The sequence below is a fragment of the Notamacropus eugenii genome, chromosome 5 (assembly GCF_028372415.1).
Source record: "Notamacropus eugenii isolate mMacEug1 chromosome 5, mMacEug1.pri_v2, whole genome shotgun sequence".
Taxonomy (NCBI): domain Eukaryota; kingdom Metazoa; phylum Chordata; class Mammalia; order Diprotodontia; family Macropodidae; genus Notamacropus; species Notamacropus eugenii.
The window spans coordinates 171,727,558-171,746,660 of NC_092876.1; the positions used below are offsets into that span (position 1 = coordinate 171,727,558).

The window sequence follows — 19,103 nt, forward strand, 5'->3', positions numbered from 1 at the left end:
ACTAAAGAGACATTGGAAGTTCATATTATGAAAAGAATCCTAGAAAAGTAGCAAATGGGTTTGCCCTCACGTTCTGTCCATCTCTAATAGGTATGTGTATGAAATTTCTTCACTGGAGTATGACCACAATAATATGTGAACAGATTTGTAAGTACTCTGCATCAGTCCCGATTCTTCTTTTGCAACTGGTCTGCACAAAAGTTTGGGGATTCCTTCCACTGAAGCAGAACAGAAACTCATCTAAAATTTGTAGTCTTAGGTCTTAGTACACTGAGAAGTTAAGTAATGACTTGCCCATGGTCACAGAGCAAGTACATACATACATACATATATATGTATTTATATACATATACATATACGTATATACATATGTATATATCAGAGGCAAGACCGGATCCCAAATCTTCCTGGTTCCAGTGCCAAGTTGCAATGCTACTATACATGATGCCTCTGCAATTAGATGTTTTGAAACAGTGATGCCCTTTTTAAAGGTACGAAGAGGTTTCCTCTCTCTGTTTTCTGACTGATTCATTTCCCTTCATCTCATTCCCTTTCTCTTTAAAGGTATAAAAGCTATTTAATGAGATATATGAGTACAGATTGATGCACAAAATATGCAAATGATCTGCATTTTACTGCCTACTCTTTTCATTTTCACTCCTGGACAGAGCTCATCTATCTGAACTCCAGGGCAGTCAAAAACCCCCAGTGGCCAGCTGTGCCTCTCTTGCCTTGGTTACACCAACACTACATTTCACCAAGGGCCCTAGGTCGTCTCTGGTCGGGTGGGTAGAAAGGGTGGGCACGAATACAGATCACTCACTTCTTCTCACCACTTAAACGGCTCCTCCTGTTGTCACACATACACGCACAGAGGCATACACACGTGCACAGACACGCACGCACACTGCATAGTAAGATTTGGTCTTTGGTCATAGGCACATTCAAAGTGACTGGAAACCAGGATTCCTGGTTTGCCTTCCCTATGGATCTGAAGAAGGCACTTTTTTGGCTCTTTATCCCAGTTTTCCATAGGGAGAGGTGTAAAAGACTGGGAAGGAGATTAATGTGCTAGTTTATGGGCCAGGAAAAGGGGCAGACGTCCAAGGATGAGGAGTTTTGGGGAGCCAGAGCGAGAGTCCATAGCTTTGAGTTTCTTACTTAGTCTGACCTTTGGGGAGGCAGATAGAGGGGATGGGGTAAAGGTGGGATTCTGTTCTCTCTGCATTGGGATTTGAGGGGAAGAGGTTCTCCAGAGTCGGACTGGGGTTCAATCCCAGGGCCTAAACTAAAGCAGCTCCCTCCCAACTAGAGGCAGTTGCATGGAGGGGAGGGGTAAAGGGCGGCGAGAGGCGGATTAATCCCTTAATTACGCGGTGGTCGGCCCTGGCACCTGCTTTCAGCCCGCCCAGCCCCCAGGAGACTTGCCTGAACTGGGGAGGGGGAGTGGAGAGGAGGAGAAAGAGGGGACCGGACGGAGGGGACGCGCGGGAAGGAAAGCTATACTGTGGCTTGGGCAACTCACAGAGGCTGTGGAGGGGCGCACAACTCTCAGATCAAGGGGCTCGGACCAGGGGGCTGGGACCCGAGCCCCCAACCTCGTCCCAGTCCCCGCGATGCTACGTTACCTGCTAAAGACGCTGCTGCAGATGAACCTGTTCGCGGACTCCCTGGCTGGAGATATCTCCAACTCAAGCGAGCTGCTCTTCGGTTTCAACTCCTCTCTGGTCGCGCTCAACCACAGCCTCCTTCCCCCCGGGGATCCCCCTCTCAATGGTGAGACCGCCCTGCCTGGGGGATTCCACTTCTGCGGGAGTGCGCGCCGCTAGAAAGAGAGGCAAACTGCCCTGGGGATAGGAATTTCCTTTCGGGAGGTCCGGGGCTAAAAATTTCCTTATTCCCTTTTCCCTCCCTAGTCATCTTAAAACGAAAAAGTTTTCGGACGCGGAGGGCAGTGGACGAATCGTTATCGGGACAGGGGTTAGACGGGTTGCTCTGGAATGGCCGGGAGTGCTATTTAGAGGTGTGGGGCTATAACCTACAGCGTCTTTGGGATGGATAGAAGTGAGGATCCGGTGCGCAGAGATGTCCGTAGTGGTGGAATCCAAAGTGAAAAAGGGGCTAGGGTTAATGAACTACGTAGGGTGGAAGGTGAGGGGTGAAACAGGGAATCTGCTCCAGACTCCAGAGGCGCAATGGGCGCAGTCCGGCCCAAATAATGCTAATAATCATTAGGCCCAGAGAGAGAGAATAACCTGGCGTTAAGAGTTTCTCGGCGCACCGAGAGGAATGCCGAGCATTTCAGGGGACCTCCGAAGTCCTATTCTCTCCACTGTGGGATAATGCAGCCTCCGGCTTCAGTAGAGCTGAAGCGTGCAGGAGTCGGAGTCATTACTGCTAATTACAGTGATTAATAAATGACTGCGACAACCCAAAGCCCCCAGAGCGCAGCTGGAAGCACGCGTAAACTGTTCATTACGTATCTAGGGAAATATATGACCAAAATCTGCCTCCTATCGACAGCGCCCCGAACTTCAACTCCGTCATTTTTCTTGGGGTGTCCTCTTTATGCCTCTTTCCCCCCTCTTCTCCCACCCCATCGTGCCCCAAAATGATTGTTTCTTGGCAGTCTTTTTTCAGAAAGGTTCCGGTCACTTCTTTGGTCACTCTCGGATCAGAAGACACACTGGGGGTGGATAGAAGCACAGAGGGGAGAATAGAAAATAGACTTTGTGGCAGTGCTGTAGTGGACAAAGTGCTGAATTTGGGATCAGAAAAATCAGGATTCGGGTTTCTGTTCTGCAACCTATTTGTGTAAGCTTGGACAAGTTATTTTACCTCCCTAGGTCTCAGCTTCCTCTTCTGTAAACGGAGAGGGTTGGACTAAGATTTCTTCTGAGGTCCTTTCCAGATCTGGATATTATGACCTTAAATTCGAAAGAGCGGAAGGAAAGGAAGTACTGTACTCTGATTGCTAGGCGAAGAGCCCCCAGGCCTCATTAACATGCCCATCAGCTATTCATTAGTCTGATGTGTAGAAGCTTCTCTTGGGACTAGAAATGACAAGGGGAGGAATTCTAGGGACCAGTGTCCCGCAGCTGTTGTCCGAAGGAATTAGGGGGAAAGAGACCCGTCCATAGAATGGGGTGGGGTGGGGGTGGGGAATCGAGGGGGTCTAGGAGCCCTTCTCTTCCCAGGTTCCAAGCATCGTTTCTCAGGGGACATAACTCTTGAGGTCCCCTCAATGACAGATCCCCTCCTTTCCCCTCTCAATAGCTCTAAACAACTGCAAAGAGGCTCAGTTCGCTCTCTGTCTACCTCTCCAAGGAGGCTGACTGAATTTTGACCCCCCAACATAATTTAGAAGGAAGACTGGAGTTGGGAGGAGATTGACATGTGGAGGCAGAATTGGAAAAAAGAAAAAAAGAAAATTTTGCTCTAAAAGCCAGAATATGTAAGGACAATGAGGTTAAAACATTTTTTTTTAAAAAAAAATGTTGATTTGAGAGGCAGCGAGGCAACGGGGATAGAAAGCCGTCATGGACAACAGAAAGACCCGAATTCGAATTCGCCTCTGACTTATGCTAGCTAAGGCACAGTCACGGACTTTTTCAGTGTTCTTAACAATTTTCTGAGCCTGTAAATTACCTTGCAGAGGTGGCAACCTCACTTGGTAAGGGGAAATATTAATCCAAGGTATCCCGATGCCAATAAAATCATAGGTATTATCCATAACACTTATTCAAATCAAAGAGGTAATTTAAAATTCCCCCCGTCTCCTCCCCTCCCACCCCCATACATACATGCTTGCTTCTCATCTAAGGAATCAGGAAAGGGAATAAAGAAACGGTGGCCGAGCTCAGTCTTCCTGCGAACTTTCTATGGGAGAGGAAAATAAAACTGAATTTGAAACCAGAGAAACGGAGTCGAAGGGCACTCAGAAAGGGCTCGGAGTTGCTCATTCAAGGGTTATTCTCTGCACTCTCCCTGCCCCAATCTGAAGTCCCCATGATATTCTTACATATGGTAGTAGCGCCATCTAGTGTACTATACAGGTTACAGTTCCTAGTAACTGAAAGGCACAATTTCTCCCTACCCCCAACCCCCAACCCCTACCTACCACACTTTCCCGAAAGTCTTTCTATTCCTTTGCCCCTACCCAGATAAGCCTCGGTCCTCAAAAATTACGTCTACCTTTCTCCTAGGCGGCGATAGCCAGGAAACTGGAAAGTGTTGGGGAGGTCCGGGGGCCAGGAAAGGAAAAACTCAACGGGTGAGACCGTGTGCCAGTTCTTGACCGGTCTGATTCTCACCCACGTCCTTTCGCGGTCCCACGCCTTAAGTTTCCCTCGGGATGTCTGCTTTGTAGATCTAAGTGGGGCCACGAGTGTCCAGGCACCTCGGCTAGTAAAAGTGATCCTGCGATGTGGAAGGCCGTGTGGCCAGAGGGACGTCTGCACTGTGCAGACCGCGTGCCTCAGTTTACTCCCGTTTGGGCAGTCCTCCCTCCTCTTCCTCTCTGCAGGGTCGCGAGCCGGACCGGAGGACGCAGTGCCGCGCATAGTGGAGCAGCCGCCAGACTTGTTGGTCTCCAGGGGCGAGCCTGCCACGCTGCCATGCCGTGCAGAGGGCAGGCCGCGTCCGGACATTGAATGGTACAAGGACGGGGCCCGCGTGGCTACCGCCCGGGAGGATCCGCGGGCTCACCGCCTGCTTCTTCCCAGCGGTGCACTGTTCTTCCCTCGGATCGTGCACGGGCGCCGAGCCCGTCCCGATGAGGGCGTCTATACTTGCGTGGCTCGCAACTACTTAGGAGTAGCGGCCAGCCGGAATGCTTCATTGGAGGTGGCGGGTGAGTGGCCCTTTGACTTGTCCAGGAGGCTTCTGCGCCAATGTCTAGCCTAACTCGTGCCTCAGTTGCTTTCACAATCCCAGCACATCCAGTCACCTAATTAAACTTCACAGACCCTCCCATGCTCTCCCTACTTAATTTTACAATGCACTACAAGGTTTGTTCTTCTCCTTGTAATGGCAGAGTCTCGCTCCTGCGCGTCCAGTCTAGCACCTGAACTCTACTTTTAGAGGGCACACTAGCCTCTCTAGGGGTTCACTAGAACCATTCTTGCTTAGTCCTCACTTATTTTTTGGACGCCGTTCACCCTTTGCCATCTCCTCCCTTCTTCAGTCTTAAGGGATGACTTCCGGCAGCCCCCAGTGGACGTGGTGGTGGCAGTGGGGGAACCTGCAGTTCTGGAGTGTGTGCCACCCAGGGGCCACCCGGAACCCTCGGTATCCTGGAAGAAAGACAATCTTCGGCTCAAGGAGCAGGAAGGACGAATCACGGTAAGGCGCTGGAGTCTTGGGAGGGATGGGGCCACTAGGGTCGAGGAGAGGATCCACCCAGAAAGGATGTGAACGCAGTATAAATAAGGATCTTAAACTCATAGCATTTTATCCTCAGAGGGACCTTAGAGATCAACTAATCCAGTCCCACCTATTTTGCAAAGGAGGAAACTGATGCCCTTCTAGGGGAAGTGACTTACTCAAGGTCATGAAGGTGGTTGATGACAGAGATAGGACTAGAACTCAGGTCTCGACTCATACTGTAATACCTTTTAGTCAATGGAATTTAGTCATAAACCAAAATTAAGAAGCATTGTTTTAAGAATCATCCATTTTTGGGTTAAAGAGCTGTTCATCTACTAAAGAACAGCATTTGGAATTCAAGAGAAATAGATTGTAAAGCATATCAAAAATACTATAATCCACTCATAGAAAGGGTTAGGTAGTTAGACAGTCATTGTGAAAAAAAAACAAGAGGATAATGAAGGGCAGGAAGGAAGGAAGGAGGGAAGGAGAGAAGGAAGGAAGGAAGGAAGGAAGAGGGAGGGAGGGAAGGAAGGAAGGAAGGTGACCAAGAGAAGTGGGTAAGGAGTTAGGGATATAAAGTGGATTCTGGTTGTCCTGTGAGCTAACAAGTGGTTTTAGGGTCAAATATGGACAACATAGCTAGGCAGAAGAGGATTAGAGCAGAATAGGGCACTGTTAAATCCAAAGGAATTGAGCTGTCCCTGCATTCTGCAGATTCGGGGTGGGAAACTGATGATGTCACACACACTCAAGAGTGATGCTGGGATGTATGTATGTGTGGCCTCCAATGTGGCAGGAGAACGTGACAGTGGGGCAGCTGAACTTGTGGTTTTGGGTAAGTATAGGAGTTCTGAGGTTGGGAATGGGAGACCGAGGGGCCATGTAGACATCCCTGTAATTTCATGCCCATTTCTCTGTGGCAGAGCGCCCCTCCTTCCTGCGCAGGCCTATGAACCAGGTGGTCCTGGCTGATGCCCCTGCTGACTTCCCATGTGAGGTGCAGGGGGATCCTCCACCACATCTGCGTTGGCGCAAGGAGGAGGGGGAGTTGCCCATAGGCAGGTGAGAAGCCCCCTTCTTATTATTCCGCAGGACCCCAACCATCAAGAGAACTTCTCTTACCCTTCCTCCAGGGGACTAGGATGCAGCCGCACTCACCCCTGTGGTTTCAGTATCTGGACTTCTGGAAATTATGTCCATTTTACTATTCATCCCATCTATGGTGTCCATATTCCCCAGTCTGTTTCTGTAGGCTTCAAGTTCATGACTTGTCTGTGTACCTGACCTTATCGACTGCCTTGGCAAGGTCACAGCCTCCTCAGAACAGATTTTCAGGGTTGGGGAGGGAAAAGGGGCATAGCTGTGACCAACCCATCCCTGGTGGGTGGGTGGGTGGGGAGTGAAACAGGTATGAGATCAGGAGTGACTACAGTCTTCGAATCGGGAGAGTGAGTGCAGAAGATGAGGGAACTTATACCTGTGTGGCTGAGAACAGTGTGGGTCGAGCGGAGGCCTCTGGCTCTCTCAGTGTACATGGTAAGAACCTGCTTGGGATGGAGGGAGGGATAGGAAAGGATGGGATGTGGAATCATTGGAGCAGGGGTAGGAGATATCTCAGAAGAAGAGATAACTAGGAAGAAGGATAGGGAGAAAACATGAAATCAAGAGAAATTTGGTTGGAGGATTGGGGGCTTATTTCATGAAATGGGAGGAAGCACAGACCAAGGTCAATAAATTCTAGAGGGAGGAAAGGAATAAAGGCTCTGAATAAAAGTGGGAAAGAAAAAAAGGATAGGTTACTTACAAGCCAAATTTGGCGTTTCCCCCACCCCATCAGATCTCTTATTGACTTAGCATATACTGGAACTGGACCTATCCCCTCACCCCTGTTCTCTTTTCTTTTCCCTCTTCCAGTCCCACCCCAGCTAGTGACACAACCACAGGACCAGATAGCAGCTCCAGGAGATACCGTGACTTTCCAGTGTGAGACCAAAGGGAATCCTCCACCTGCTATCTTCTGGCAGAAGGAAGGTAGTCAGGTAGGTGTCTATCCAGGGGAATGCTGGTAAATGTTAAACAACCAGTTCTCTACCTGAGACATTTTTAAATTTAATCTATATTAATAATATTTTCTCTATCATTTTATTAAGTCTAGACAATCAACAATAAATCAAACCTTAATTTGTTGTATTTGCTGATTTATGAGGGGTAAATTATCCTACTGAAAAGGTAACACTTGGTCCTCTTGATCATACCTTTATGGCCATCCCTAGGATTTACGTTTCCCTTTCCCACAAATATTTTCCCAAATCTTAGACCACTTGTTACACTGTTCCCTCAGGCCTCCACCTCACCATGTGTGTTCATAAGTCTTCTCCCTAGAGCATTCTACCTCTCTCTTGGGTAGCCAGTTTTAGTCTAACTCATTTACTAGTTCTTATGCCTGGTTCCACATAATAGACAATTCTTATTACCCTAAGTTAACAAAGTGGTGACCCTAATCTTGGCATCCTTTCCCTACCGTTTGGTCTCTATTTCTAACAAAGACAATGACTCTTCTTTATTTTCTAAAATGAGGCAGCATCCCTTGAACTGTCTTCTAGATTCTCTTTTCTGTAACTCCCTGTGATTATTTCCTATTATTATGGGCATTTTTTTGACTTGAACAGTTGAACGCTAGATGTGATATAAGAGAAAGAGCATAAGATTTGGAGTCAGAAGACTTGGTTTTAGTTCTGGTTTTAAGTTTTGGATTTTAGTCCTAGCTCTGTGACTTACTACAGTAAGTGAGACAGTGAAATGCTTGGGCCTCATCTGTAAAATGTAGGGGTTATACTGGTTGAACTCTAAGGTACCTTCTAGTTCTAAACCTATTATCTGATGATCCTGCATGACTGTTTCTTTGCCACGTTTGGATGCTGCCGATGGTTCCCCAAACATTTACAAAGGGAAGACTGATTCTCTGTTCTCACTTAGCTCAGATTAACAGCTCCAGTTTCCCTAGGTGCCTAGCCTCATCAACTCAGAGAAATTAACATATTGTGTATAACATATATAAATATATGTTGAAACTGAAATACAAAGAACTTCTACCAAGAGAAGTAGGGAGAGTTAATAGAAGTAGTGCTAATCAATACAATAGAACACAGTCAGCAATATACAATTTATAATAATATATTATATAATTAATTTATATTTATAACCCTTCTTTCCACTGATGAACAGGCTGCAGTTTACCCCTCTCCTATTCCTATATCCCAATTCTCCTAGGATCATTAAATATTAGCATGGAAGAGACCTGAGAGATTATCTAGTTCAATTTCTTGATTTTACAAAAAATAAAATTAGGGCCTTGTGACTTGACCAAGGATACACAAAGAGTCAATGCTAGAAACTAATTCAATAATCACACATTTTAAAGTGTCTGCTATATACACTGGTGATTCAAATAAAAAACTGAGGATTCAAATACAAAAATGAAACACTCTCTGCAAAAGGAATTTATATTCTACTGGAGGTTTGGTAAGATGATGCTTGGATAAATATAGCATATAGTAGGGGGCAAAAGTGGAGGTGGGTAGAGATGGCCACAAAAGAGAAATCCGGACAAAATGGCCCAAGAGTATTTGAGATCTCCTGATTATAGTCCTATGCTCTTTCCAGCAGTTCTCGATGCCTCCTTTCCCACATATCACTGTTGTTCACTTTAACTAGACACATTTTAAATTGGGAAGGCAGAGGACCTCCCAACTGTGATCTGTCCTTGACCATGCAAGCCTGTTCTGTCCCTGGAATTTCATAGATCTGGTGGGGAAGGGGAGCTATAGGTCCCCAAAAAAGAATATAGCTCTCTCTCCTCCTCTGGGTTCTCAGATTCCTGAGATTCTTGATTCTATCTATCTCCAGATTCTGCTCTTCCCTAGTCAGCCCTCCCAGTCTGCAGGGCGCTTCACTGTCTCTCCAAGTGGCCAACTCAACATCACTGAAGTGCAAAGTGGGGATGCTGGTTACTATGTGTGCCAGGCAGTCAGTGTTGCTGGCAGCATTCTGGCCAGGGCCTCACTGGAGGTGAAGGATGGTGAGCATACAATGGGGCACATGCAACTGGAAGGAGGCAATGGCTAAAAGAGAATGGCTTTTTTAAATTCTCTGTAATGTCAATGAGATGTGGGTGGTTCTTAGAAAAGATCCTCAAAGCTTGAGAACCAAGAAAAAAACCTAATAAGGATAAATTTGTGGAACCAAGCTAATAGTACCAAACTGGGGCATCCTTTCTGCTTTTCAAATGGCTTAAGGAAGTAAAGGTAAGAAGACTGCGAATTGGATCCAGGGACCTTCTTCTGAGTTGGTTCAGCATTTTCTCCCTTAGTTTCCCTGGATGACTTTCCTCCCATAATCTTCCACGGGCCATTGAATCAGACTCTGGCATCAGGCTCCTCTGTGTGGTTGCCATGCAAAGTAATTGGGAACCCTCAGCCCAGTGTTCAGTGGTTGAAGGATGGACAGGGACTGGACAGTGGAGACCTGAGACTCAATCTATTGGCTAATGGCACCTTGCATATCACCAACTTGCAGGTGAGTCAAATCAATGCAGTGGGGCCCCAGAAGGACTCCTTAGAGCTCCTCCTAACATTCCCAACCCAATGGCCATCTACTACTAGCTCTCTAACCCCTCCCTGCAATCCTTGGCTGATCTCAGACTTCTCTGGAAATTTGAACAGTATTTCTCCCATGCCTCTGCATCCTCCTTTGCCCACCTAATCCCCATCTAGTCCAGTTGTCAGTAAGCAATCTTTTTTCAGGAGGGTGATTTGGGGCTCTACAGCTGTGTGGCCAAGAGTTCCAAAGGGCAGGCCATATGGAATGGCTGGCTAAGGGTACAAGGTGAGATAGCCCTTTTCTCAATCCATTTTTCTATTTGTCTTTATCTAAGACCTTCTACTATATCAGTAGCTTCCTCCCAATATCCCAGAGCAGACTCCATCTTTCATACATTCATTCAATTTATGACTTTTCAGAAGGGAAGCAGGAAGCTTAGCATAATGCCTGGCATATTGTAGGTTCTTTACAGTGTTTATTGAATTGAACTGAAGAAGTTCAAGATGTGAAATATGTGAATGGGGAATCATATGCTCTCTTTTTTCCCTACCATCAACATTACTATGTCTCTGTGGAGTGTAACCCCATAGCAAACTATTATTTTCCATAATCCTACTAAATACTGCCTTTTAATTAATTAATTTTTCCTATAGATGGTGTGGTGGGAGCCACAGGGGTCCCTACTGAGCCCAGTGGTCCCCCTGGGTCTCCCTCTCAGCCAGTGGTTATTGAAGTCACCAAGAACAGCATTACTCTGACCTGGAAGCCCAGCTCACAGGCTGAAGGGTCGCCAGTTACTTCTTATGTGATAGAGGCCTTCAGGTGAGGTTTTAAGGAGGTGAGGGGTGGTGAAGCTGATAGACATTGGATTCTGGGCCCTGCCTGGGGCTATCTGCTCTTGAGGTCTTTGCTGTTGTGCACAAGGGCTCTCCAGGTCCCTTTCTGGTTGAGGATGGAATGGGGGCAGAAAAGTTTTGGAGCAGAGTAGAATTACAGAAGTCCTGTCAAGCTAGATGAGGGTTCCTTCCTTAGTCAACCTTCTCCATTGCAGCCAGGCATCTGGTAACACTTGGAAGACAGTAGCAGATGGTGTACAGCTAGAGACACATACCATCACTGGTTTGCAGCCCAACACAATCTACCTATTCCTAGTTCGAGCAGCAGGGACTTGGGGTCTCAGTGAACCCAGTCCTGTTTCTGAGCCTGTTCAGACACAGGGTGAGTGAAGATCATGTCTCTTGATATGGGGAAATGGGTAGGAGATTCAATTCCACACAGCCCCTGTCTCTAGCTCATTGCTGCAAATATCCCTGGAGAGATCTAAGTAAAAGGGAAAGCCTTCTAATTAAGGGTAAATCTCAAACTTCAAAGCCCCTCCCTTTCTATGCCTCCTATCCTGTGATAGTAGACGGGAGATGTCAGGACATCCCCAGAAGCTGCTCTGCATTCTGTTGCCACTGAACCCTAGGCTATGCCATGGAGAACTGGCTTGGGGAAGGGTCAGAGGAGAAGCAAGAATTATAGCCAGTCTCCTCTTTTTCCTGTGATCCCTGCTGAGGGGACTCTCTGATTAGCAGACAGTGGCCCCTCCAGGCCAGTTGAGGATCCATGGCAAGGGCAGCGAGATCTGGCTGATGTGGTTGTTCAACTGCAGGAGCCCCTATTCCTGAGTCCTACATCCCTGCAGGTGTCCTGGACTGTGAGTAAGGGGACAGAGTGGAGAAGAAGGGAACACAGGCAGCAACTAGGATTTAACATCAGGAGACAAAGCTCAAAGGATTGGGTTTGGGAAGGTGCAGTCCATTGGGTGGTGGAGGCTGGTCTGACCTATGGAGGGGTTGAGGTAGAGACTGCTAGGGCCTCTTCTCCCTCTCTAGTATACCTTGTCCACTCTAGCATACCTCTTTCTCCAGGTGTCTGGCCAATCTCAGCTGCTGTGGGGCTTCCGGGTGTTGTGGAGACCAGTAGGCTCAAGTAGCTGGACAGTTCTGGACATAGGATCCTCAGGGCAGCGGAGTGCTGTGCTGAGAGAGCTTCCAGCAGGTGTACAAATACAAATCAAGGTGCAGCCCTACAGCAGGGAGGGACCAGGACCTGAGAGCACTATTCTAATCAGGAGCATCCCTGAGGAGGGTGAGAAGGGACATGGAGATGGAGGGTGGGGAATCAAGGAGGGATAGGCAAGAGGGATTCAAGGTGCATGTGAGAGAGCTGAGGACACTGAAGTCTGAAGGAGATACCCATTGACAATCAAATGATGGAGTTATGTGGCATTTCTTAGCTACCAAACATGTTTATACAGTGGTATTGGGGAAAAATGTTTGGAAATCAAGGAATGGAGAGCATTCAGTAACAGTCTGTGTCCTTCTCCACCATGCTCCCACCCTGACCCAGCCCCTAGTGGGCCCCCGCAGGCAGTGACAGTGGCCCTGGGAGGTGATGGCAACAGCAGCATCACTGTTTCCTGGGAGCCTCCTATCCCCACCCAGCAAAATGGAATCATTCAGCAATACCAGGTAGAAAACTTGTGTGTGTGTGTGTGTGTGTGTGTGTGTGTGTGTGTGTGTGTGTGTGTGTGTGTGTAAAAGAGAGAGAGAGAATATGGACCAAATCTGGTTCACCAGGAGAGTCTGGGACCCCAGACACCAGGGAGCTTGGAAGGGTTTCCATGTGAGGATCTGGGACTTAGAGGGGAAAAGGGAAAGGAGAACAGAGAGATGTATATGGAAAGACAATGAAGCTAAGGAAGAGGGTATGTTTGGAAGTCTTGGTTTTGGGCATATCCCAGTTGTGAATTCTGTGTACTCATCCAGCCTCTGCCTGGGCATCTCCAGTGATAGGGCATTCTCTTTGCATCCCAAGGGAGTCTATTCCATTTTTGGACATCTCTGACTATTTAGGAAGTTTTCCTTATATGGAGCTGAAATCTGCCTCTCTGTAATTTCCACTCATTGTTTCTAGTTCTAGTCTCTGGGGCCAAGCAAAACAATTCTAATCGTTCCCTCTTCCACATGACTGCCTTTCAAATCCTTGAAGTCAGGAATTATGCCCCTTTCCCTTCCAACACCATGTCTTCTATAGGCTCAATATATCCAGTTCTTTCTGAGAGATTCTCAAATGCCATGATTTCAAGTCTACTCTACAGTTTGTGTACCTTCTTCTCATTGTGCTCCAGCTTGTCAGTGTCCTTTCTGAAGTATAGTGGTCAGAACTAAAACGAAATTGCTCTCTGAATCTGGCCTCTCACTGCCTTTGCTTGGGACATTATACTTGCAGAATCTTGAGAGTTGGGACGGTTGGAAGGTAGTAAAAGTTTCAGGTGTTAGTGGACAAGCTGACCCTTCCCTGCTATGTCATGCCTCAGTTTCTAAGGAGGGCAATGCCCCAAATCCAAGCACACTGTTCATTCCCCTACCCCACCACTCATGGTCTTTTTAGATTTGGTGTCTGGGCAACGAGAGCCGCTTCCACTTGAACCAGTCTGTAGCAGGCTGGGCACGGTCCGCAGTACTTCGGGGATTACTCCCAGGCCTCCTTTATCGAACCCAGGTTGCTGCAGCCACCAGCGCTGGTGTGGGCGTCGCCAGCCCCCCTGTGTTGATACACATCCGTAAGTTGCGGAGAAAGGGGGTTCGCAGTCTGAGATGCTAGTTGGGGGATGGGATGCTTAAGGACATAATTGTACTTCTGGCAGGAGGTTGACCCCTCTGAGGCTCAGAATTTGCGTTGCCTTTCCGAGCTTTGACATCTCCCTGTTCTGCACAGCACTCCCACAGGATCCAGAGCCAGGGCCTGGTCTGGAAGTGGGTCCAGGGCTGTGGGTCCAGGGCTTGCAGAGCGCTTGGCAAGGGTGCTGCGGGAGCCAGCCTTTATCGCGGGAGGCGGAGCGGCCTGTGGGGCACTTCTGCTCGGACTCGGCGCCGCATTATATCGGCGCCGTAGACAGCGCAAGGAGCTCAGTCACTATACTGGTGAGTAGGACATGGGATCAGGAACGAGGGAGTGGCAGGAATGTAAAGGAAGAAAAGAGATCTGCAGGAAGGAACGAGACCCGGAGGTCTACACCTCCGAGGCTGAGGAAGTGGGTCCGGAAGGAGGAGGACAAACTGAGAACTCACCCTAGGCTAAGGGATTCAGCGATTCTCATGGGTGAAGCTAGGGAATGGGGTGGAAGTTTGGTTTTCCTGACCTGTTATCCCCTTTTCACTTGTCCTGTTCCTACCCTTTATCCACTTGTGTCTTTTGGAAGCCTCCTTTGCCTACACACCAGCAGGTAAGGCAGCTCTCCCTAGGATGGGGTTCAGCCCAGAGGTCAAAGTTGGTACCTCACTCAATTACCCAATCTGTCTTTCCCAGTCTCCTTCCCCCACAATGAGGGCCTCTCCCGAGCCAGCTCCAGGTAATCCCCACAATCATAATCCTGCCAGAACTTTTGTTTGTCCCCTCATCTCCTCTTCATTTTCCCTTTATCTCACCCTTCCTAACTCTGTCCTCACATCACACCATAACTACCAACAGAATCTTTGCTCAAACTGGATCTGCCTTAGTCCAGACCCACTTCTCAGTTCAAATCAACATTTTTAAGATGATCACCCCCAAAGAACTTCTACCAAACTGTACTCCCAATTCTGGCCATCCCCCCACATCCTCCATCACAGTTCCAGTGATCTGTCTCTTAGGCCTCCCATGGGTCTTGGCCCAGCCCCATACCCTTGGCTAGCAGACTCTTGGCCTCATCCACCACGAAGTCCTACAGCTCCAGAACCCAGGGGAAGCTGCTGCCCTAGCAATCCTGACCCAGATGACAGATACTACAATGGTAAGGCATAGTACCACCATCCCAATTCACTTCCTCTCTTTCATAAACCAATTGGGACATATTTAAAAGAATCCAGGAACCTGAATCTTAGAAACTGCATATTCTTTGTTTGGGTAGGGGATGTGGAGGAGAAGAAATTTTGTTGCTTTGGTTAAGCCTTAGATAGAGAAGAGGAGGAGGAAAATGTAGTCCACCACACCATTCTCCCTGGAGTCCGTTCTTTCTGGTCTTTCTTTGTCCCCTTGCCTCTCTCCCTGGGTTTTCCTTCATTTTTTCCCCCAGAGGCAGGGATCTCCCTATACCTGGCTCAGACAGCCCGGGGGGCCACAGTCCCAGGAGAAGGACCCATCTACAGCACCATTGACCCAACTGGTGAGGAGCTTCAAACCTTCCATGGGGGCTTCCCCACTCAGTCCCCTGAGGATCTAGGGGCATGGACTACCCAATATGCTCCACCAGAATGGAGCCAGGATGACAGTGGTATGCCTTCTCTACATCCTCAAATCCCATCTCACCCAAGCCTGGGGTTACCTATGATTTCTTTCCTCCATACTTGATTCCCTAAACCTATCTTAGCCCCTATTCTTCAGTTAAATACTCCTTCCTCCAAGATTCTTCCTGCTCTTTCTTAGCTCTTCTTTCTACCATCTCCTACCTTTTCCTGCCTCCCCTCATATCTCCTCCTTCAAACAATACCTCTGTGTGTCCCTTATCCTTCCTCCTCTCAGGCCCTAGGGGGGGAAAATTAAAGATCCTGGGAAAGCCTGTACAGACCCCCTCTCTGAGCTGGCCTGAACCATTGCCTCCACCACCCCCTTCCTGTGAGTTAAACTGCTTGGAGGGGGCTGAGGAAGAGCTAGAAGACAGGTAAGATGGCCTCCTGCCCTGGTTCCAAACCCATATGGACAAGGGATTGGACTTCTTTAGTTTGTCCAAAGGACAGAATTAGGAAAAATGGGGGGAAAATTCAGGGGAACAGATTTTGGAAGAATTGTACTTATATGATTTAGAACTGGGAGAGACCCTAGAGGATCTAATAATTAGAATTGTCCCAAAATTGGAATAAGTTCTTTTGGTAGGCAGTGAGTTACTTATCCCTGGAAATCTTTGAAGGGATACCAGATGACCACTTAATAAGGATATTGTAGAGAGAGTTCTTTGTCAGATATGAGGTGGATTAGATGACCTGAGTTCCCTTCCAGCTCTTCTGTGTTATCTGACAGTGATGTCTAGGGTGAACAAGAAGGCAGTGATGTTAGTTGGAAGAGGGAGCAGATGAAAGTAGGAAAGCTGAAAGGGAGGTGAACAACTTTACCCTTTCTCCTCTTCTCTGGTTCTTCTTGAACCCAGTTCAGAACCTGATGAGTGGTGCCCACCATTGCCCGAAAGAAGCCACCTGGAAGAGTCCAACCCAAGCGAAGGCTGCATGGCCTCCTCCTCTGGTGGAAATATTCCCTCTCCTACTCCTTCTTATGGAGATCAATCCACAGCAACTCTTACTCCCTCACCTCCTGAGGCATCACAGGCCCCCACTGAAATTGCCTGTATCCACCATACACCCAGGTAGGAATCTTGAGGAGGCTGGGGCATATGGTTGAGTCATGGTTGAGTACGGTTTATACCCCCTCTTTATGGACAAGTGAGTATAAACTAGAAAGTGCTGGCCTACTGTGGACTGAGTCTCTGAAGACTGTCTCTGCAGGGTGACATTTCCCCATATTCTAACAGATTCATGTCTTTGCAGGCGGGTGCCCACTGGAGCAAGTCCTCCTCTCAGCCTATCCCAGTCCAGTTTGAGTGGCCTTGAAGGGGGACCTGTAAGCCTGAGTGCCAGCCCAATGCCCCCTCGACATCTCAGCCCTAGCCCTGTCCCTAATACTACCAGCACCCCTGGTAAGTCTACAGTCATGCAGTCCATGTAATTCTGTTCCCTTCTCTCATCCTCAGCTATATGACACCCTCTGATCTAAAGTTCTAGCTTCAAGCCCTCCCCCAGAGCCAGTCCTTAACCCCAACTCCTTTCCCTCCTCAACAATATAGTTAGAGCCAGACTGACACCTAGAGAGATGACTTCCTCACCCCCAGCACCACGTGCACGAACCCGTAAGAAATCCAAAGCTGTTCCTTACAGAAAGGATCGGAGTGAAGGAGGTGAGTAGTATCACAGTAGTTGGGCATGATGGTTTTCTATGGGACAGTGAGGAAATGTAGGATATTATGGTGGTGGGCTAGATGATGAGGAAAAGAAGATTTGAGGAGGAAGAGCTTTTCAGAACTGTTTGCTCCTGGTCTCATTATGCGGGAAAGATTGAATGTAGGAGAAGAAGGCTGATGATGTGGACAAAAGGAAGGAGTTTTCTGATACCAAAAGCTCTTCCTTCCCAGATTTGCCTCCACCACCTCTCCCTCCACCAGAAGACGAGGCTAGCTGGGCCTTAGGGCTTCGGGCAATAGGAAATATCTCCTCTCTGGAACGAGAGAGGAGAGGGGAGAAAAGAATGATTCGAGCTGCACCCGCAGGGAGTCATCATGCTCCTCACCCTGATGGTAAGTAGTCCCAGGATAGATTGGAGGGGCCAAATGTAGGACAATGAAGGGATTAGGGTGGGAATTAGAGTATAGAAATTGTTTACCAAGTTACAAGTTTTCAACTGTTTTTCAACAGAGTTTGGATTTTAAATTCCCACTCATTCCAAGTAGAACTCATGAACTTGATTACTTTCAAATCTCCTACCCTCCTCCATCTTTCATATACTCAGTTCCTGTTACAGATAAGCACTCTGTTAGGTATTCTACCCTCATCCCTCATTTTTTGACCTCCTTTCCTGCTTAACCTTCTCTCATTAAAGCATGGTCATGGGTGCAGTGAGGAGAGTGGTGGTCATTGTCTGTCCTTTTCCTAGTACCTGGCTCTCTTTCTCTTTCCCCCTACAGAGGAAACCTGGCTCCCGTATAGCAGACCCAGCTTTTTGCCCCGGGGTCAAGGGGCAAGTGCCTGCTCTACTGCTGGCAGCAACTCCTCCAGAGGCTCCAGTAGTTCCCGGGGCTCCCGGGGTCCTGGTCGGAGCCGTCGCCCTGGGGGGGACCATCGAGAAGCGAAGGTGGGGTCAGAAAGAGGAGGAAAAGGCATGGGGGAGGTAAATACCAAGAGGTGATAGAGGAGATAGAGAACAGGGGGATAGGAGGAGGATAGGCAAGAAAGCGAATAATTCATTATGTGAGAAAGAATAGAGAGAGGTTTTGAGGAAGGAGAAATGAGCTGCCAGAGGGCCTGGAGCCTCAGATTTTTTTTTCATCATTCATCATACTCCCACCCCACCCCCATCTCACAGACACACACACACACACACTCTGAGACTCATGGGTTTATTCCATAACTGTAAGTGTCCAACCTCCTGTTTTTGCCTACACTCTAATCATTTGACTGGAAGGATTGAGATGGGAAAAGGAGAGGTAGGAATCTCCCGATTGGATGAAGCAGAATAAAGGGTCCTATACTCCCAGTTAGGTGAACAGCTCTGAAAAGGGCAGATGTGGGAAGGGGAGCAGATAGTCTAAGACAGGGGCTTGCCTTCCCCATTCCTCTTCTCCCATACCTTCTATGTCCCACCCCCAGGAAAATTTCCTTATACCTGTGTGTCTGTTTCCAGGAACTGAGATGACCCCTATTTGTGAAAACAAAAATATCCAAAATCTTATCTATGGGAGTGGGAAGGGTGGTCCTGGACCAAAAGAAAATACTTTATGGAATCCCAGGGAAGAGATCTATAAAAGGGATTCATACTTTGGGTAGAGGTTGGACTAGTTGACCAAGGAGGCCTCTCCCTATTCTATGATTCTATGAGGCTATGTAAAGTGGGAAAGACTCTTATTCTGGTAGTAAGAGTGAAAGAAAATAGAGACGGATTTTTGCCTCTACACCGTCCCTCCCCTCACCCACCCGGGGAATAGAGCTCTGAATATGAATTGAGTGGCTGGTTAGAGGTCAAAGGACTCATGGTACTTCCTTGCCTCTAACTCTTTTCCCCCTAAACCTCTTCTCCCACTTTCCAGCTGAGATTTTTTTGTAAATAAGACAATAAAAGCACTTGTTCCCTGTACTATATCCTGTGTAGCTCTGGTTGCCTATTGAACTTCTAATTGGGTGAGGACAAGGACGAGGGTGCTGCTTCTTCCAGACTTTGAGCCCTCTTTACCAGAGTGTTAAAGCCATGTCCCAATTCCCAACCCCCTAGTCCACCCCAGACTTGGATAATACTGACTTACGGAAATCCATCCCACTTTCTAGGAACAAATCAAGCCCTTCTTCATCTTT

The 19,103-nt window shown here is 47.9% G+C and overlaps 1 protein-coding gene across 1 annotated transcript; it reads left to right on the forward strand.

Moving 5' to 3' along the window:
- The first annotated feature begins 1,448 nt into the window (after nucleotides 1-1,448).
- Nucleotides 1,449-18,891, forward strand: ROBO3 (roundabout guidance receptor 3). Its single transcript, XM_072611443.1, is given in 28 exon segments — nucleotides 1,449-1,776; nucleotides 4,526-4,852; nucleotides 5,186-5,343; nucleotides 6,085-6,205; nucleotides 6,294-6,432; nucleotides 6,779-6,906; nucleotides 7,285-7,409; nucleotides 9,277-9,448; nucleotides 9,740-9,945; nucleotides 10,173-10,254; nucleotides 10,623-10,791; nucleotides 11,021-11,187; nucleotides 11,547-11,668; nucleotides 11,883-12,102; nucleotides 12,364-12,485; nucleotides 13,408-13,579; nucleotides 13,735-13,772; nucleotides 13,775-13,940; nucleotides 14,219-14,242; nucleotides 14,326-14,368; nucleotides 14,649-14,788; nucleotides 15,071-15,268; nucleotides 15,517-15,655; nucleotides 16,139-16,351; nucleotides 16,533-16,681; nucleotides 16,829-16,939; nucleotides 17,174-17,335; nucleotides 17,723-18,891. Coding segments are annotated over 28 exon segments (4,194 nt in total). The 5' UTR covers nucleotides 1,449-1,616; the 3' UTR covers nucleotides 17,944-18,891.
- Nucleotides 18,892-19,103: the final 212 nt, after the last annotated feature.